Source organism: Sorex fumeus, unplaced genomic scaffold (assembly GCF_029834395.1).
Source record: "Sorex fumeus unplaced genomic scaffold, SorFum_2.1 ptg000030l, whole genome shotgun sequence".
Lineage (NCBI taxonomy): Eukaryota > Metazoa > Chordata > Mammalia > Eulipotyphla > Soricidae > Sorex > Sorex fumeus.
Genome location: NW_026606087.1, coordinates 14,057,173 through 14,077,146, shown reverse-complemented (window position 1 = coordinate 14,077,146; position 19,974 = coordinate 14,057,173). Strand labels below are relative to the sequence as shown.

General features: G+C 37.1%; 1 protein-coding gene across 1 annotated transcript; it reads left to right on the top strand.

Annotated features, from left to right (window-relative positions):
• Window positions 1-13,939: 13,939 nt before the first annotated feature.
• Window positions 13,940-14,878, top strand: LOC130025186 (olfactory receptor 51I2). The gene has a single exon (XM_056116133.1). It carries the CDS (start codon window positions 13,940-13,942, stop codon window positions 14,876-14,878), a length of 939 nt encoding a protein of 312 aa, XP_055972108.1.
• The last annotated feature ends 5,096 nt before the right edge of the window (window positions 14,879-19,974 follow it).

The window sequence follows — 19,974 nt, the reverse complement described above, 5'->3', positions numbered from 1 at the left end:
TGAGTAAATCGATGAGTATCAACCTAATATTAAATTTATTCACAACTTTACTCTTACCTGCTAGTTTCTGAGGAAAAAAATAGTTTTTCCTTCTTGAAGACCCAACTTTATTATTCCATTTTATTCCAAAATTTTATAGACCTCTTTTTCAGTTTGTGCAAGACTACGTTGTCATAAATATATATACATAACTTTTCCTCTCTAGTTATCACTCTTTTTCCTGAATCCTGTATAAAATTTCCTTAAAATATACTGCAGATAACAAGAAAAGAAGGTTCTTTATTTAGAGTTTTCTTAAATGCAATTCTCAGATCCTCAGTGCCAAGGATTTAATCTTTTTGGCCTTGACTTTTAATGCCCACCAACTTACTATATTGTGACTTCCATATTCTCCCAAATAAAACTGATTTCTCTATGTTCATCAGTGCCTGTTTGTCACCAAATCTAATGAAAATATTTATCTCCTAATCTATTTGGCCTTTTGATTAGAGTTAATACAGTAGTCAATTTGTTGCTTTATGAAAGATTTTTACCCATTTCGACCCATTTCTGTCGTTTTTACCCATTTTTCCTCCTACCTTGGAGTCTCATCCTTTGCCTCATCTTGTAAATCATCTTTATCGGTTTTTGTTCTTGAGCATCCTTAGCCTTACTCTAAGAAAAGTCAGCAATAGTCATAAAAGTACAAATTGGAAAATATCATAGACGATTTCTCAATTGTTATCCACAATATCTTTGAAACTTCGATTTTAAAATAAAAGTTTCATTCTGGAATTTGGGAATAAATACTCCCTTACTTATGTGATTTTTTTCTTGGACTTTTCATTCTCTAATTCTGCTAGCAAATACGTGAAATTTTATGGATGCAAGGGGCTTGGATAAGGCCCAGGTATCAGTCATACTCCTGAAAATATATGAGCTATAAGAAAGACCTGGTCTATTCATTTGGATTCTTTCCTTTCAAACTTAGAAAGCAAAGAAACCCACAATCTGTAAATTTTTATTCCTTTACTTTCCCTATAACTTCTTTTTTAAAATCTCATCCTCACTAGTGAGTTTATTTTTATATTGGCCTACTTTAAAACTTTAAAACTTTCTTTCACAAACCTTCATAATCCCAACCCAGATTTAAATTCTATATGTCCAATAATTTTTAGATTCAGCCTGTTCAATTGCACATTTGACAAAATAATTTCACTCCATGATAATTCTACTTATTAAAGAAACAAAGTCTCTAGTACTAATAGATACTAAAAATTCTTATATAATTGATACACAATTTTATACTAATCGTTATACAATTTTACTTAACCTAGAAAGATATATTTCACCTATACTCCAGATTTTCCTGTTAAGTAAGTTACCTAAAAAACTTATTCCTTAAAAGCACATGCTTGGTCACTATCCTATAATTATTCCTCTTTGTTTTAGTTATGATGGTATCAGTTAAGGATTCCAAAATATGACTAACTTTGGAAACATGCAATGCATTTCTTTCATTCATTTTTCTGTGTTTACTCACAAAAGGTTGTCAGAAAATATACACTTTATATTCTTATTCACATTAATGTGCTCAGATCGTTCTACCTCACAACACACAGACAGAAAATATCATATACTTCTTACTCATGCATGACATTACCCACAATCACAGAGTTTAGGGAGACTCATCATTATCATTGGTATTGTACAATATATTTCAAATATCCTACATAATTTGACCATCCTAGACACATGTTTATAAATACATTACATATGCACACATACAAGCATAAATACAATCTAATAGATACAAAATGACACAAAAGTATCAGAATGGCAGACCCAAAATAATTTCATTCCAGCTGTAATTACATAATATATACAATATTGAAAATTCAATTAGAATTAAGGATCACATTGTCAGATAATATCAGGTCATTTGATTCCATGATATTTCTTTCTAGTCACCTAAGAGGTATAAGGAAACAATAATTTAAATTTCAGGATAGGGGAAACATATAGAATACCCCAAAAAAATACAAATTTAATGAATGAACCAGTCTCTAATGATTTATCTGTATTAGGGATAGTATTCAGAAGGGAACTGGGCATCTGGGCTTGTAATCCTAGACTTTCAAAGGGAACAGATTTACCAGTTTATGTTTGGAGGTGAATGTGAGTTAGTCTGCCTAAAGTAGCAGTAAGAGCGCTAAAACTTAGGACAAGTTCTAATTAAAAAGCTCTCAGAGTGATAGTACAATGGATAGGGTGCTTGTCTTGCAGACCCAGCTTCGAACCAGGACTTCCCATATGGAACTCCAAGCACTGCCAGGAGTAATTCCTGAGCACAGAGCCAGGAGTAACCCCTGCACATCGCTGGGTATGCACCCCCCAAAAAACTAAACAAATTAACAAAGAGCTCAGATGAATAATCTGAAAGGCCACTCACAGGGTGTCAGAAGTTTCTGTTCCGTGTGACTGAATATACTACTCTATGGGTCCAGTCTGTGACTGGCATCTGTTCACTTTAAGGTGATTCACATATTTATAAATATCTCCAAATCCCTAGGCTTGTTTTTTTTTGTGGGAGGAAATGGGAAAGTAGAAATACTGGTGAGGCTAGTCTCAAAGCATAATGAGTTGGCCCATAGGAGAATTGTTCCCAGAAGAATACCAACTTTTGCCCCATCATCTATGATGTCATCATTCATATATATTACTATGATTATTTATCCTTGATCAGAAAGTACAGATGAATGTAGTCATAAATACATTGTGTGACCCCGCACTCACATATAATTTTAGATATATTTATTTATTTGTTCATTGTTCATTTCCACTTTAACAGCCATACTCATACAAAAAAATTAAAAATGTGTCTATAGAACTACCAAATGATCTTTCTCTAATTACATGTTGTGTCACATCAAATATCCATTATAAATCATATATTCTCATACTTATTATAATGACTAATATAGACATACTTTTAGGTAAATTCACATACTTGAAGAAACAATATTTTGAATATACCCCACATTATCATTTCCCAAAGTGTTTAAAATGCATACTTACATTTTTATGAACAGAACAACAAAATGTACGACAAATTAATATCTCCACATCTCTTCACAAATTCATATATGGAATTTATATTGAGATTTTTACAAATCAACATCAGCATCTATAAAATATATCTGTATTAAAACTCATTTTTAGTCCACTACGGGGCCTAAATTATAAAATTAGTTTAATTCAAGTAATGCCAAACAAAAATTAAATATTTGAGCACTATTTTGTTCCATATATTATTATCAGCACTGATATACACTGCAAAATAGAACAAAATATAAATATCTATAATGGGATTCACTCAATATTCCAGCAAATATGACTCCAGATATTACCTGAACATGTGCAATAAATGTATTTTGAAGCAATATCAGTGCATTTGTCAGAATTTAATTCAGTGTATATGTGTGTGAATTTTGTCATTCAAAAAAACCAAAGAGCTTTGCAAAATATTAAGGTTAAATTATAAAACTTGAAATATTAAAGTGTATTATATTGACATTAGAACTTAGTTTTAAACTATCACTACAATAAAATTGATAAAATATTAAAAATAAATATGTATAGATACAAGTAAAGCAAGTATATTATATTACTTTATAAGTATTATAAGTATTATATTATTAGTATTATCAGCATAGTATATATATTATAAAGCAAAAATATTAGTCACAGCAATAATTATCAAAGGGGAACAAGAATAGGACAGAATTTGTTTAAAGGCAAAGAAACAACAAAATGTTTAAATAAAGAGTCAATACAGCACACAAAAATTGTATCTCTTAAGATCAATCCTCACAGTAACAAGAAAAACGAAAAATTTGGGGTTTAGACACATGGCCTTGCATGTGGCTATCCCTGGTTTTATCCCCAGCACCACATGGGGCAAAAAGTTTGACAAGATGTTGCCTAACCCCTGTCCCTCTAAAGTCATGAATTTAAAATTTAAATAAGATACAGCCGGAACAGAAGGGCCACATGGAGGGCGGGACCCACAGCTCCGGAGAAAAAGAAAAAGCAGGTTCCAAAAAGAGCCGAGATCATCGGGAAGTCCCAGATGGGGTAGGTACCGCATCCCGCCTCCCCCAGATGGAACCCTGGTGACCAGAAGCCTCTACAAGCACAGCTCGAGTATGCGGGAACTAAGACTTTTTCTCAAATCTGCCGGGACTACAGCTCCCAGGTAACCTATGATTCCAGAAGTCACGCCCACAGCCCGCCCCCCAGCGCCATCATTACAGCATACAGCCTGAAGAGAACGGCCACATGGAGGGCAGGACCCACAACTCCCGGAGAAAAAGAAAAAGACAGGTTCCAAAAAGAGCCGAGATCATCGGGAAGTCCCAGATGGGAGTTAAGCTTGGAGCACAGCCACAACCCCAGAAGCACAAGGACTTAATGCAGAACCCGGCAGCTTGGAGCAGAAAAGTGAAAGGACTATGCGTTAATCCAGGCCATCATGTCTGTCCGTAGGGGAAAGGGTGTTGCCCCATTCGCCCTCTCCTCTCTGGAAGGAAAGATGGTGGCCGCAAGGGAGCCTTGTGGACAGCAGGTATGAGCCGGGGGTGTGGGGGTGACTAAAACCTCATGGGAAGGGGGGCGTTCCGGTCCGTCCTTCACGCCCTACCGAGGTCACCAGTTGCCCCCCACGAGCGGCTCTCCAGCACGGAGACAGCCCCAGAAGCACAAGGACTTAATGCAGAACCCGGCAGCTTGGAGCAGAAAAGTGAACGGACTATGCATTAATCCAGGCCATCATGTCTGCCCGGAGCAGAAAGGTTGTTGCTCCCTTCCGCCCTCCCCCCTCTGGAAAGAAAGATGGCGGCCACACGGGAGCCTTGTGGACAGCAGGTATGAGCCGGGGGTGTGGGGGTGACTAAAACCTCATGGGAAGGGGGGCGTTCCGGTCCGTCCTTCACGCCCTACCGAGGTCACCAGTTGCCCCCCACGAGCGGCTCTCCAGCACGGAGACAGCCCCAGAAGCACAAGGACTTAATGCAGAACCCGGCAGCTTGGAGCAGAAAAGTGAACGGACTATGCGTTAATCCAGGCCATCATGTCTGCCCGGAGCAGAAAGGGTGTTGCTCCCTTCCGCCCTCCTCCCTCTGGAAAGAAAGATGGCGGCCACACGGGAGCCTTGTGGACAGCAGGTATGAGCTGGGGGTGTGGGGGCGACTAAAACCTCATGGGAAGGGGGGCGTTCCGGTCCACCCTTCACGCCCTACCGAGGCCACCAGTTGCCCCCCACTAGCGGCTCTCCAGCACGGCCATGACTCCAGAGCACAGAAACCAATTTCTTAACTATCTGACTTTCAGTAGAAATACTTTCAGGGTCAATAAGTAAAATAGCAGAAATCCAAAACCAACATTTAATTCTTGAACCCAGCTGTAGAAAGCAAATCACTTCACAATGCTTTTTCAGCATGTCTGATTGGGGGGGGGGGGGGTAAACTCTAAATAATAGTGGTGAATCTTTTAATGAAACAATGAATCTAATCAAAGCAGATAGAGTGTTAACTAGAATTCATCTGCCTCACAGGGACTGGGATGGGTGGGGGGTGGGGTCTTATTGGGGTTCTTCATGGTAAAAAATAAGTATTGGTAAAGGGAAATATGTTTGATTTGCATGACTGAGACCTAAACCTGAAAGCTTTGTAACCTTTCCCACAGTGATTCAATAAATAAATTAAAAAAAAACACAAAAAATAAAAAATAAACTAGTTAATTTATGTTTCTCAGAAATTTTAATACTAATATCTATATAAATATTACCTTCCCCATGTAGTTAAATAGTAAAATAATAAAGCAATTCTGAAATTTGAAAAAAAAATTTAAATAAAGAATTTCTGGGTCTGTATATATGGCACAATGGGTAGGACACTTGCCGTGTATGCAACCAACCTGGGTTTGATCCCAGAGGACCACCAGAAGTAATTTCTCAGAACAGAGCTGAAAGTAAGCCCTGAGGATTGCTGATGTGGACCAAAAACCAAAACAAAACACACCAAAAAATACCAAATTTCTGAGGGGGTCCATTGAAAACAGCTGAGTTTTAGTCAATATTCTCTTTAGTCAATATTCCACAACCAAGGTAAAGCAATATGGAGGTAGATCTCACTTTGGGTGTAAAGAAAGGGACCTCAAGAATTGCATTTGTCAAATTGATGTCTCTTGAAATAGAATTGCACTTATCAAATTTATGTCCTTTGAAATTTGAGGGGAGCATGACACAGCAGATTTTCTTTCCCCATTTGAGGGGAGCATGACACAGTAGACTGTTCTTTCCACATTGGAAATATCAAAGTGACATTTCTACTCCTATAACAGTATTGAAGGGTAGAGTATTAATTGCAAAAAAAGAAAGGCTAACCTTGCTGAAGAACAAATAGTTCCACAAGGAGATCTAGCTTTGGATTCAGTCATAAGCAAGCAAGTGCACAAGAGAAAAGATTTTGTATTTCATTTTACATTATATTGTAATATATTTCATATCATTACACTTTATTAAGCAATACAATAATTATAAAAAGATTGGGGGGACATAAATAATTCTCTGGAAGCCTAGGAGCCCCTCTCAACAGTTCTCGGTCAACTGGGTGAGTGATTCAATGCAAGAATCTGAGGATGTGGTGATGCTCAGGATTCACAGTTCTAGGGGTGACTGAGGAAAAAGTCAGTATTTTATTTTTTCTAATAACTGAGTAATATTCCATCCAAGACATATTTTTTAAAAGTGGAGAAGTAAAGAAGGGGTAGAAAGTTTTGTGAATAACATAGTAAAGTTTTTCATAAGATTCAGATTCACAATCCAGAAGAGGAAAATTGAAGGCAGCATCATATTTGATTTTTAGCTATATTAAGAATTTATGGTGGGAAGGATATTCGCCCAATACATATCCTACAGGGGGTTGATATCAAGGATATACAGAGTACTGGTTGAACTTCACAAGAAGAAAACATCCAACCCGATAAAAAAAATGGGGCGACAAAATCAACAGAAACTTTCTCAAAGAAGAAATCCAAATGGCTAAAAGGCACATGAGAAAATGCTCTACATCATCAATCATCAGGGAGATGCAGATCAAAATAACAATAAGATATCATTTCACACCACAGAGACTGGCCCACATCCAAAAGAAGAAAAGAAACCGGTGCTGGCGCGGATGTGGTGAGAAAGGGACCCTTCTACACTGCTGGTGGGAATGCCGACTGGTTCAGCCCTTTTGGAAAACAGTATGGACAATTCTCAAAAAATTAGAAATTGAGTTCCCATTTGACCCAGCAATACCACTCCTGGGAATATATCTCAGAGAGACAAAAGAGTATAGTCGAACTGACATCTGCACTTGTTTGTCCTATGCAACACTGTTTACAATAGCCAGAATCTGGAAAAAACCTGAGTGCCTGAGAACAGATGACTGGTTGAAGAAACTTTGGTACATCTACACAATGGAGTACTATGTAGCTGTTAAAAAAGATGAAGTCATGAAATTTGCATACAAGTTGGACTACATGGAAAGTATCATGCTAAGTGAAATGAGTCACAAGGAGAGGGACAGACATAGAAAGATTGCATTCATCTGGGGAACATAAAGTAACAAAATAGGATACTAACACCCAAGAATAGCCGAGGTAAGTAGCAGGAGGTTTACTCCATGGCATGGAGGCCAACCACACATGCTAGGGGAAAAGGGAGCTCAGATAGAGAAGGGAACACCAAATAAAGGGTGTTGGGAGGATCCTCCCAGGATGGGAGAAGCATGCTGAAAGTAGACTATAGACCGAACATGATTGCTACTCAATGCCTCTTTTGCAAACTAGATCACCCAAAAGGAGAGAAAGAACAAAGGGGAATGTTCTGCCACAGAGGCAGGGTGGGACAAGCAGGTGAGGGGTGGAAGGGATACTGGAATCAGTGGTGGTGGAGAATGGGCACTGGTAGAGGAATGGGTACTCGATCATTGTATGACTGAAACCCAAGCACAAAAGCTTGTAATTCTACAACTGTGCCTCATGGTGTTTCTCTAATAAAAATTTAAAAAAAAGAACTGATGGTGAGGCTGGAGCAATAGCACAGCAGGTAGGGCGTTTGTCTTGCATGAGGCTGACCCGGTTAGATTCCCAGCATCCCATATGTTCTCCCGAGCATCACCAGGGGTAATTCCTGAGTGCATGAGCCAGGAGTAACCCCTGTGCCACACTGGGTGTGATCTAAAAAAGAAAAAGAAAAAGAATTGTTGGTGATCAAAACAGGGTGATTCTACAACAAACATAGATACACAGAGTAATATAATATAATTGAGACTCACATATGTAATCAGGTGATTTATACAAAGAACTCAAGAAATTAAAATGGATAAAATAATGTTTTATTCTAGGGAAGAAGAAAGAATGAATGAATGAGAGAAGAAAGAAAATAAAGAGAAAAGGAATGTAGGTAGGATGAAAAGAAGGAAAGAAGGACTAGAGCACATTAAAAGTAAAAGAAACAAGTATTTAAACAGAAAGACATCCTACCACATGGAAAATATTTGCATTCTATACATCTTCCAAAGAGCTAATATCCAAGATGTATAAAATTTAACAACAAAAATAAATAATCCATCAAAAAACAAAGAAGGGCTGAATAGAAAATTCACCAAGAAGTATAGATGATCAAGAATATTAAAATAAAATTATCATTACTGTTTATCACATAAATGCAAATAAAATGTTAAAGAAATACCACCTAAGACCTATAGAGTGACTTATATAATGACTTACATAAAAAAAGATCAGAAACAAATGTTGATAGAATTATGGAGAGAGAAAAATCCTCATATACTTTGATGGGAATGTATGCTTTCCAGATTCTATTGGTAAACAGCACTAGTATAGAGATCTCTAAAAATTAAAAACATAACTATTATGTCATTCAGTAGCTCCACTTGTAGGTATCTATACAAAGAAAGCAAAAACACTAATTTTAAAGGATACATATCATTGCAGTGTTTCATGATTTTTTAAAATAGCCAAGTTTAAAAATAATACAAGTGCCAATGACAAATGAGTGTATCAAAAGGTGTAATATACAGAGTGAAATAACATCCACTATAAAAATAGAACACCTTGCTTTTAATTACACTATAGATTAAACTTAAGGAACCATACTAAGTGAAATAAGTCAGAAGGCAAAAGGCAAAGAACAGATGATTTCACTCATAGCTGATATATATAAAAGGAAAGCAAATAAATAGAGCCAAATGAAAGTAAACCCTTAGACTATCACTGTAGAGCTGAGTTTACCAATAGGGACTGGAAGGATGGGGGCTGGGGGCTGAAATGATTGAGGGGTTCAGTGGACTTGGTAGAGTAATACTGTTACTTTTAGAGGTATGCAAAGTATCTTGCAAACTTTTGTGTACAGACCTGTGTAACATATGATATATATATATATATATATATCAGGGCTGGAGCAATAGCACAGCAGGTAGGATTTTTGCCTTGCATGCGGCCGTCTCGGTTTCGATTCCTCCTTCCCGGGAAGCTACTGAGAGTATCCTGCCCACATGGCAAAGTCAGGCAAGCTCCCCATGGCGTATTCGACATGCCAAAAAACAGCAACAATAAGTTTCACAATGGAGACGTTACTGGCGCCCGCTGAGCAAATCAATGAACAACAGGAGGACAGTGCTACAGACAGTGCTACCTCAACAAAATAAATATATTCATAGAAGAATAGGAAAAATTATGTATAAGCAATGAGAGTATTGAAGTAAATAGAGCTAGCACAGTGGTAGGGCATTTGCCTTGCGCGCGGCCAACTTGGCCGACCCTGGTTTGATTCCTCTACCCCTCTTGGAGAGCCTGGCAAGCTACCAAGAGTATCTCACCCACACAGCAAAGCCTGGCAAGCTACACAATATGCCAAAGACAGTAACAACAAGTCTTACAATGGAGACATTACTGGGCCCGCTCGAGCAAATCGATGAACAACGGGAGGACAGTGCAGTGCAGTGCAGTGCTACTTTAATGAATCAGTATTAAACATTTAATATTTAATATAATAAGTTTATTATGCTTATTATATTAAATATTTAATATAATTACAGTGAACTACAGCTCTAGTGAATTATGAATTTCTGCATCTTTTTCTTTTTGGAGAAGTCAGAAACCATGACTAGCAAGTGAGAAATAGGGAAAGAGGAAGTATTAATATTGTAGATAATGGTAGGTTTGAGTGTTTCCTAAGTCTTAATATTCCAGTTACTCAACTGAGGGTATCTTATTATCAGAATATGAGAAGAAATCCTATGAAACTAGTTTAATTCCAGAGAATGAGCATTTTGAGAGACATTTGTTAGGAAAGGTAAAGAAGAAATAATATTTTTTATTAGACTGTACCAACATATTGTATAATACAGTAATCTCTCTGGTAATTAAATATTTTTGTACCTGTGCAGAAACTCAAGATAATGACCTGCATTGGGGAGGAACACGTTTGGTATATTGCCAAATTATTTTTCTCTAAGCTAGAGGAACACCTGCTGGGGTTTTTTTTTAGCATCCATTAAGCATCCCTGATGAATTTGCAGACAAAAAGTCAACATCATCCTCTCCCTGGGGTTTAAAATAAATAGCCTATAAAAGTAGCTTCCTTGGTTTTAATGTCAGCAGATAGAAGGACGTATTATTCAAGGGATGACTCTCTTCAGTCTGTTTTCTGGTAAGTTCTGAAGTCCTGTAGACATGTACAGTTGTTACAGGAAATGATTAAATTGCAAATGGGATAGAATAGGGGTAAACTGGATGGAAAAATCAGATAGCATTTTCCAGAAAAAAAAATGAGCAATTGGGAAAAATTTCTGACTTGAGTTTTTTGCTCTAGCACTGCCGCTATTATTGATCCTGAGAAATTCACTGCACTTCTCTAGATAGATTATTTTTCAGAGTCAGAACTCAAGACACAGAAATGTTTCAAGATCCAAGAGCAAAACAATCACAATCTACTGCATAATTCAAATATATTGCTAAGCTGTAAAAGTAGTCTAACTTTGCTTTGTCCCGTGAATTATGAGATAGATATACAAATGTCCCATGAGATGAAAACAGTTGAGAAAGCAAAACAAGGTTAAAAATTATTCATTGTTTTGTATGGTGTGTCAAGAATGGAACCCAGGTTGGCTCTATGCAAGATAAGCATCCTATATGCTGTGCTATCTCTCCAGCTCCTAGGAGATCAGTTTTATGGTACTCAGGTGACCAGATGCAATGATTGAAACAGGGACAGTAACTTGCATGGCAACCACCTTACCCCTGTACTATCTCTCTGGTCCTTAAAAGGTATGCTTTCTCTCCCTATCTCTCTCTATATTTATATGTATTATATACTATCTATAAATAAAAATTCTATAAATATTCTCTCAATATAAACTATACATAATCTTTATATCAATCTATACATAGTCTTTCTCTCTCAATCTATCCCCAGCCCCATATTTAACTTATTTCTGTCTTCTTTCAGCACCTTAGAAAATCTTCATGAATATATCTTGCTTACCTAGAAACTTAAGTTTTGTAACTATCAAGCATTAAATGAGAAAATACACACTATGTGACCAATAAGTATTGGTTTTCTCTGACTATATTATTTTTCATGTGCATTTAAAAATAAAAAACTTTTCTTTTTGCTTTTTGGACCACAGCCAGCAATGCTCAGGTGTTACTCCTGGTTCTGTACTCAGGAATAATTCCTGGTGGTGCTAGGGGTACCATATGGGATGCCATGTGCTGTACTATTGCTCCAGGCCCCATTAAAATTTAGCAACTTCTTAATATGATAAACAATGAAATATTGGATTATTTCCTGGAAAGCTTTTATTAGCCTTTTTTCAGAAATAATATATAGTTTTGACTGTCATTTGCATAACCTTTCTTTAATTTAAGTCTATTTTCTTCACAATTCTTTCTGTTCTCTTTATTTTAGCTCAGTTGTCCTCTGTTACTAGTGTTGCTATTGTTTCAGATTACCTTACATAACTGTCTACATAAAGAATGAAACATAAACATGTCAAACTGAGTTCTAAAGCCAGTAGGGATGCAATGAATCACACAAAAAAGTGATCATTGACTTTTTGGGAACTACCAGAAGATATGAGCTATATTCAGGAATGTTTTATGATAGTCTTCAGATAACTGAGGATTTCCAGATTCTCTTCTTCCATTACCATTAAAAAGTTCCACAGATCATATTCTGGATTTGCTCTGTTAGAACTTAGTTGGAGATGGGGGGTAGGAGTGGAATATATTTATGAAATTCCTCCCCAAAGGATGATACCCTGTAAGCCTAAAGCACATCTTCCTGGTGAAAAGCCTTCAAGCTTCTTTATCTTCATGTATCCTGAGAGAAAAACATGAAAGGGTTTCAAAACTATTTTAATAATATTCAGAAATAAGTCTCAAAGAGAGCTAGCTATGGAGTAGCTCTAGGAATGGCATAGGTAATATTTAAGTACTACTTTAAGAAAAACTGAGAAAATGTAATATATGAAGGCAACAATATGCCTCTGTGGGTGAGTGGTCAGTAACAGTAGGCAACTTAGACTCTTCAAACATGTAAATAAAAGTGATGGATGACCACATGTATTTCATATCAACCTACCTGTTATACTGTAACTGTTACTGTCCTCCCATTGTTCATTGATTTGCTGGAGCAGGCCCAGTAACATTGTGAGACTTGTTACTGTGTTTGGCATATTGAATACATCATGGGTAGCTTGCCAGGCTTTGCCATGCGGGTGGTAGCTTGCCGGGCTCTCCAAGAGGGGAATAGGAATCTAGCTCGGTTCGGCCGTTGGCTGCATTCAAGGCAAACGCCCTACCCTGCTGTGCTATCGCCCCAGCCCACCTGGTATACATACATAATCATTGTATATTTGTAAGACATTATAGACTGAAAGTATGGGCTTGAGGGAACATGTGCTTGTTAAAGAATATAAAGGTCCAGAAAAAGCATCAAGTTTATTTTTATAACAGTAAAATGTAGAGAGTCAGAGAAAGATGTCAGTATTTTTGTAAGAGTATGAATACTATATAGAGTAAGGTGGTTGTGTTGTAAAAAGATGAATAACAAATATTTTGAGGGTACATATGACTGTGTAAGAGTATGAAACATATTTGTAACATTATCCCACAAGTTTAATATTATTGCATCTATAAAATAAAGTGTTTGGGGACCATTCCTGGCAGTGCTCGGGGATCACGCCTGGCTTTTCACCCAGGGGTCACTCTTGGTGGTATTCAGGGGACATGTGGGATGCGAGGCCTACCCGTTATACTACCTGCCCAGCCCTGAGATTTCATATTATATTCCCAAAAGCTGGATCAGCTTCACACATAATTGGTTTCTGTGTCATTTAACTTTATTTGCAACAACTTGGACAATGAAAAGCTGATATGCAAAGGCAAATCTTTCACATCCGACTTTCACTCTGACAAAAAAATCATAATTCATACTATTAAAAATGACTTACAATAACTAATGATCTGTCTGAATCTAAAAATATTTGAAAATATATATTAAAAATTCTTCCAGGAGTTATTCTTAACTCAAACTCTTATTAAAGATGGGAATAACATACTTTAAACATTTTATCATAATTTACATTTTAAGTATTTTTAATATTTTTTCTATCATAAACAGGGGAATATTAAAATATGAACAAAAGAAATTTGCCTGACTTTCTCCAAATCCCGTGATTTCATGAATGCTTCAACATCTCACTGTGTAGACATTTTCAGTATTACTTATTCCCTGGAGAAGTTCTTGCCCTCTAGGAAGTGTAATTCTCAGAAGTTTCCAAGCAACAAAGTCGGGGTCTGAAAATTGTCCAGACTTAGAACTGTCATGGGTTTGTTCAATGTCACCCAACCTAAATCTTTCCTCCTGACTGGTATTCCGGGTTTGGAGAGCTCTCAGTTCTGGTTCGCAGGGCCCCTCTGTGTCATGTATGCCGTGGCTCTCGGAGGCAATACGGTGATCCTTCAGGCTGTGCGAGTGGAGCCCAGCCTCCATCAGCCCATGTACTACTTCCTGTCCATGCTGTCCCTCAGTGATGTGGCCATGTCCATGGCCACACTGCCAACTGTGCTCAGGACCTTCTGCTTCAATGCTCGCAACATTCCTTTTGATGCCTGCCTTGTACAGATGTTTCTTATTCATTCCTTTTCCATGATGGAGTCAGGTATTCTACTGGCCATGAGCTTTGACCGCTATGTGGCCATTTGTAACCCCCTGCACTATGCAACTGTACTCACCAATGGAGTCATCACTGGAATGGGTTTAGCTGTGACAATTCGGAGCTTCATCACCCTCTTTCCTCTTCCCTTTCTCATCAAGAGGTTGCCTATCTGCAGATCCAATGTCCTTTCCCACTCCTACTGCCTACATCCGGATATGATGAAACTTGCCTGTGCTGATATCACTATCAACAGTATATATGGACTATTTGTTCTTATCTCAACCTTTGGCATGGACTTGATTTTTATCTTCCTCTCCTATGTGCTCATTCTACGTTCTGTCCTGGCCATTGCTTCTCGTGAGGAACGCCTAAAAGCACTCAACACGTGTGTCTCACATATCCTAGCTGTACTTGCATTTTACGTGCCAATGATTGGGGTCTCCACAGTGCACCGTTTTGGGAAGAATGCCCCACGATACATACACGTTCTCATGTCTAATGTGTACCTCTTTGTACCTCCTGTACTCAACCCTCTCATTTACAGCGCCAAAACAAAAGAAATTCGCCGAGCCATTGTCCGCATGTTTCGACGTATCAAAATGTGACTTCCACATTCAATTTTGAAATCTGGTGATACTGTAGCCATAGAATGTCATTTTTGTACTTATTATTATTATTATTGTCATCTTCATTAGAAATAAGATACACGCCCTGGGGAAAACGTAAAATAAAATGGGTTAGGAAAACAAAATTAAGACAGATGACCCAACCATTCATCAAATATCAAAACCATTATTAGAAAAACAGTGACTGAGAAAGTTTCATAGAGGAAATTTCCTCTAAACTAGAAAAAATTTTCTCTAATAATCACTTGATCACTTGACATCCCATTGCTCATTGAATTGCTCAACCGGGCACCAGTAATGTCTCCATTCATCCCTGTCGCGTGTTACTGTAGCCCAATGGCGTCTGCTCGCTCCAGGAACACGAAGAGCCTCAAACCGATAGTTCAGGGTCTTGACGAAGAAGTCTGAACATCTCGTAGGTGGGCGGCCATGCAATCTTTTGACGTCCAGTGGAATTCAGTTGGTAACAGCTCTAGTCCAGCGGTCATCTCCAAATCGCATCTGATTTTCGACACCTTGGGAAACGACACAGCATCCCTGATTCTTGATCACCGATGGAGGTCGGAACTCTGGATTCTTTCTCTCACTTGAGTGAAGCGTGATACTCCAAGCATAGCTCTTTCGATTCCTCCTTGAGAGACCTGAATAGCATTCTCATCCTGTTTTCGTAGGACCCAAGTCTCTGATGCGTATGTTAATGCAGGAAGAACAGTAGAATCAAAGAGATGTGCCCTTAACCAGAGGTTCTTCATCCTCTTAGCTATTTTTTCCATGTTTTTGAAGGTGTTCCAAGTCACTCTCTTCCTCCTGTGCAACTCAGGTGCCAGGTCATCCATCATATTGACTTCTCAACCTAGGTATACCTAAGTGTTGCATTCAGAGATGGTCAGTCCATTGAGAGTGAATGGAACATCAGGAACAAGACTGTTTCTCATAAACATTGTCTTTGTGATATTCAGTTGTAGTCTGACTTTCCCACACTCATGGTCGAAGTCGGCCAGCATTTGTGCCTCTTGGCTAATGTATGGTGCTATTAGAACGATGTCATCAGTGAAGTGGATGTGGTGTAGGTGTCAACCGTCTATCTTCACTCCCATTCCTTCCCATTCCAGTCGTTGCATGACGTTCTCAAGGGTGGCACTGAACAGTTTCAGTGAAATGGTATGACCCTGCTGAGCCCCTCTCTTAACGTTGATGATCACTTCCTTTTAGAATGGTGAGATTCTGGTAGTGAATCTGTTGTACAGCTCACGAAGGATCCTGATGTACTGAGTATGAATGCCCTGTTCGGCTAGGGCTTCGATGACCTCTTCAGTCTCAACAAAATCAAAAGTCTCTTTAAATCAATGAACCTGAGACAGAGCAGCACCTTGAACTCCCAAGAAACCTTAATAAGCTTGGTTACTGTGTGGATATTGTCTTTCTTGCTGAATCCTTTTCAGAACCCAGCTTGCTTGCATGGTTGTCCTTTATCTAGTGTTCTTCCAATCCTATTCTACAATAATAAATATCATTAATAATCAATAACTTGAGTCCTTAAAGTGACACATATCTCACCCGCATGACAGAGCCTGGCGAGCTCCCTATGCCAGACACAGTAACAACAAAGTCTCCAATGGAGATGTTACTGGGCCCGCTCAAGCAATTTGCATTTGCTCACTTAATCTTTATAACAATCATATAGATATGTACATAATTAAGTTAATTATTCAGGAAACATAGAATGGAACATATGTGTACATATACATATACCCCTCAGGTAACAGAAATTTAGTACTAGTATGCTCCAGTATTTATACAATGTATAAATAACTAAATATTTCCTCTGTCAAGTTTGTAAAAATATAAACATTGAAACATTTTTATACTCAGAAAAAAGATGAGTTATTTTAACTTTATAAAGAGAACCTTGATGAATTGTCAGAGTTGACAATCATGAATAAGGAAATATGGCAAAGAAAAGCTAATATATATTTATTTCTAGGGGAAGATGCAGATTTTTTTCTCAATCTGCAAACCACTCAATTTCCCCCCCACAAAAAAACGATTTTAAATATCTAAACCATAATACTTTTTGCATTATAATTTTATGCATTTCTCTTTCTTTCACCTTCTTTGGATTCTAATTTTCTTCCATATGTTGGAATAATAAGAGAACACAGCAAATATCTTCTTTTTGGATCTCCAACACCAAAAAATCTATAAATACTATAACAACTTTCATGATATTTTAAATTTATGTGCCTGTGTGCACTAGCTATTTTATGCGTATGTCTGAATAGCAGAAAAGCATGATTTCCAAAAGAAATTAATTTGGGAAAATTTACTAGTGTCAGAATAATGTCTTGGTCAATTAAAAAATTACTTTTCTAATTCATGTGAAAAGCTCTAAATTGGAGGGATGCTGGGACCTGTGATGGTGGAGGATGGGCACTGGTGGAGGGATGGGTACTTGATCATTGTATAACTGAAACCAAGCACAAAAATTTGTAATTCCATAACTGTAACTCATGGTGTTTCACTAATAAAAAAAGTAAGGATGACAAAATAACAGAGAAAAAAATAAAAGAAAACAACATAATGCATCTTGCTTGAGATAGTTTTAAATGAGTATATAGATGCATCTATATAGTATAGATGCAAGAGTAAATTAGTGAACCTGCTATATGAAAGTTACAAGGACATTCGCTGATTTAGAAAACCCCACTGTTTTTACTATAATCCTAACTTTGAAACTCAGTGGTATAAAAGAATGAGTAGGGAACATGGGACTACCCTCCCTCTGAAAGAGTTTGTACATCTTTTCTATTTCATGTTTTTCCTTCTTTTTCAACATTAATTTAATATTCTACTTGAGTGTGAGGGAAGGAGAAGTAGTATTTCATTTTTTATTTCTGAATAATTGCTATGGAAAAATTATTAAGACCACTACTACAGCTTCCATCCTAAGAAGGCCAAAACTAAATTCTTCTTTTAAGTCTCAGAACACTTTTTAACATTTCAATTTAAAAATATTTGAACTCAGTTTCCTTATTGAAAGAGTTAAATGCTTGTACTTCGACTCAGTTTAAAAGTAGAAATGAATTATTATATTTCTTTTATTTCTAATCCTTTAGATTTACTTCTAATCCAAGAAAGATAAATGTGGAACATGGTTTAACAAAAATTCTGAAGAAACTCTTTTGAGATTTAGAGGGAAAAAACTTCTAATAATTATTGTCACACTATTTTTACTTCCATGTCATAGGTGATATTTCATTCTCCAAGGTCCATATCTGGTATGTTAATAAATAAAAATATAGAATAATTAGAACAAATGGTAATAGGATAGAAATCATTTCTTTTCTTCATTATGAGACTCATATAGCAGCACTGTCCTCCCATTGTTCATTGAATTGCTCGAGCAGGCACCAGTAACATCTCACAAAAAATTCTGAGACATGTTACTGTTTTTGGCAAATCATATATGCCACAGGGAGCTTGCAAGGCTCTGCTGTGCGGGCGAGACACTCTCAGTAGCTTGCCGGGCTCTCCGAGAGGGAAGGAGGAGTTGAATCCAGATCAGCCACATGCAAGGAAAACGCCCTACCCACTGTGCTATTGCTCCAGCCCGACTCATAGTAGAGTTATTAAAAATAAAATATGTAACCTGAGTTGTGGAGCTGAGTCAGGTATGGCGGCTGCTGTTCCTATCCTGAGGGAAGAGAATCTTGAAGGCCTTGTTTGGAATAATTTTCAGCCCAGAGATTGTTCTACCTCGGAAAATTTGGTGGTTTGGTGACTTATTCTCAAAGAAAATACTACTTAAATAAATAATTTTGAGAAAATAAAATTAATTATACACTAGGTTATTCATTTAGTTGTTTCTTACATATGTAACTAAAGAATTAGCAACACCATATAAATACTTCTTTTTCTATTGCTTTTACAAGCTTACAACACTCTTCACATGGAAAGTATAATTCTCAAACAAAACTTCCTATAAATTATTAGAGTTATGTAAAAAAAACTCACCTAAAAATTTAAAAAATCACCTAAAGCATGTTATGACTGATTACAGCAAAAATTTTGGTGGCAAATAAAAATAGAAGAAATGCAAAAAATTAAGGCTGGCTACTGAGTAGTTTTAATCTTATATAATTTATTCTCCCAAATTGTGCTCAGAAAAAATTTTTTATAAAGTATGACTCAGACTTTATTCCTCCTAACAGAAATATATAACTCACTAACCAACATCAATACAAATGTAAATGACCAAGAACTAAAGAGTCTATCTTGTCTTCCACATATACACATTTATTAACTTTGCATCCTCTTGACCTTGGGCTTTTCTATTTCTTAACGCAAAGAATGCTTTTGCACACTGTGTACAAAACGTTGAACATGGATTCAATCACTAATGAGTGAGGAAAAGGCAGTTAGCATGTCTTCTGGAGAGAGAGAGAGAGAGAGAGAGAGAGAGAGAGAGAGAGAGAGAGAGAGAGAGAGAGAGAGATCTGAAAGCTGTTGCTCAATGGCCAGAGGCAGAGATTGTTGTTCTCAAAGACTTTGGTGGAAGCAGACCACAATTATCAAACTTAGCGATACATCTAAATGACTGAACCTCTTCTCACTACCCATCATCTCACTAACACTTTAAATCCTACAAAAGCCCCAGATGAGAGTAAGAGATTTTTTAGGGCAATAAATGTACAGTCTTCTCAGGTATCTAGCACCAGCACCTGGATTAGTCAGTTTTCTCTAACCACCACATCATCAACTCTTGAGTATCAGCCCTTTCGAATAGTGAACAACCAGTCTTAAGTCAGGTAACAATAAGACTAAAAAACTTGGGATATTTTGGAAAGAAATAAATATAATCCTGGTGTCAGATTATTTTATTTCCTTTTGTTTGTTTGCTTATAAAATATTGTGGTTAATTCATTTTTATTAACTCAGTAATATTTATTGAAACCCATAATGTCACAGTAAAATGTTGGGTTTAAGAATTTAGCATTTATAAAATTTATTGACTAAAGTTTAGAGAGAAACCTACTCATAGTAAATATTAAAAATATATGCCAAGGCTTCTTTGG

Excerpts from the sequence above, each read along its gene's own strand:
- LOC130025186 (XM_056116133.1), top strand. The coding sequence starts at position 13,940 with ATGGGTTTGTTCAATGTCACCCAACCTAAATCTTTCCTCCTGACTGGT.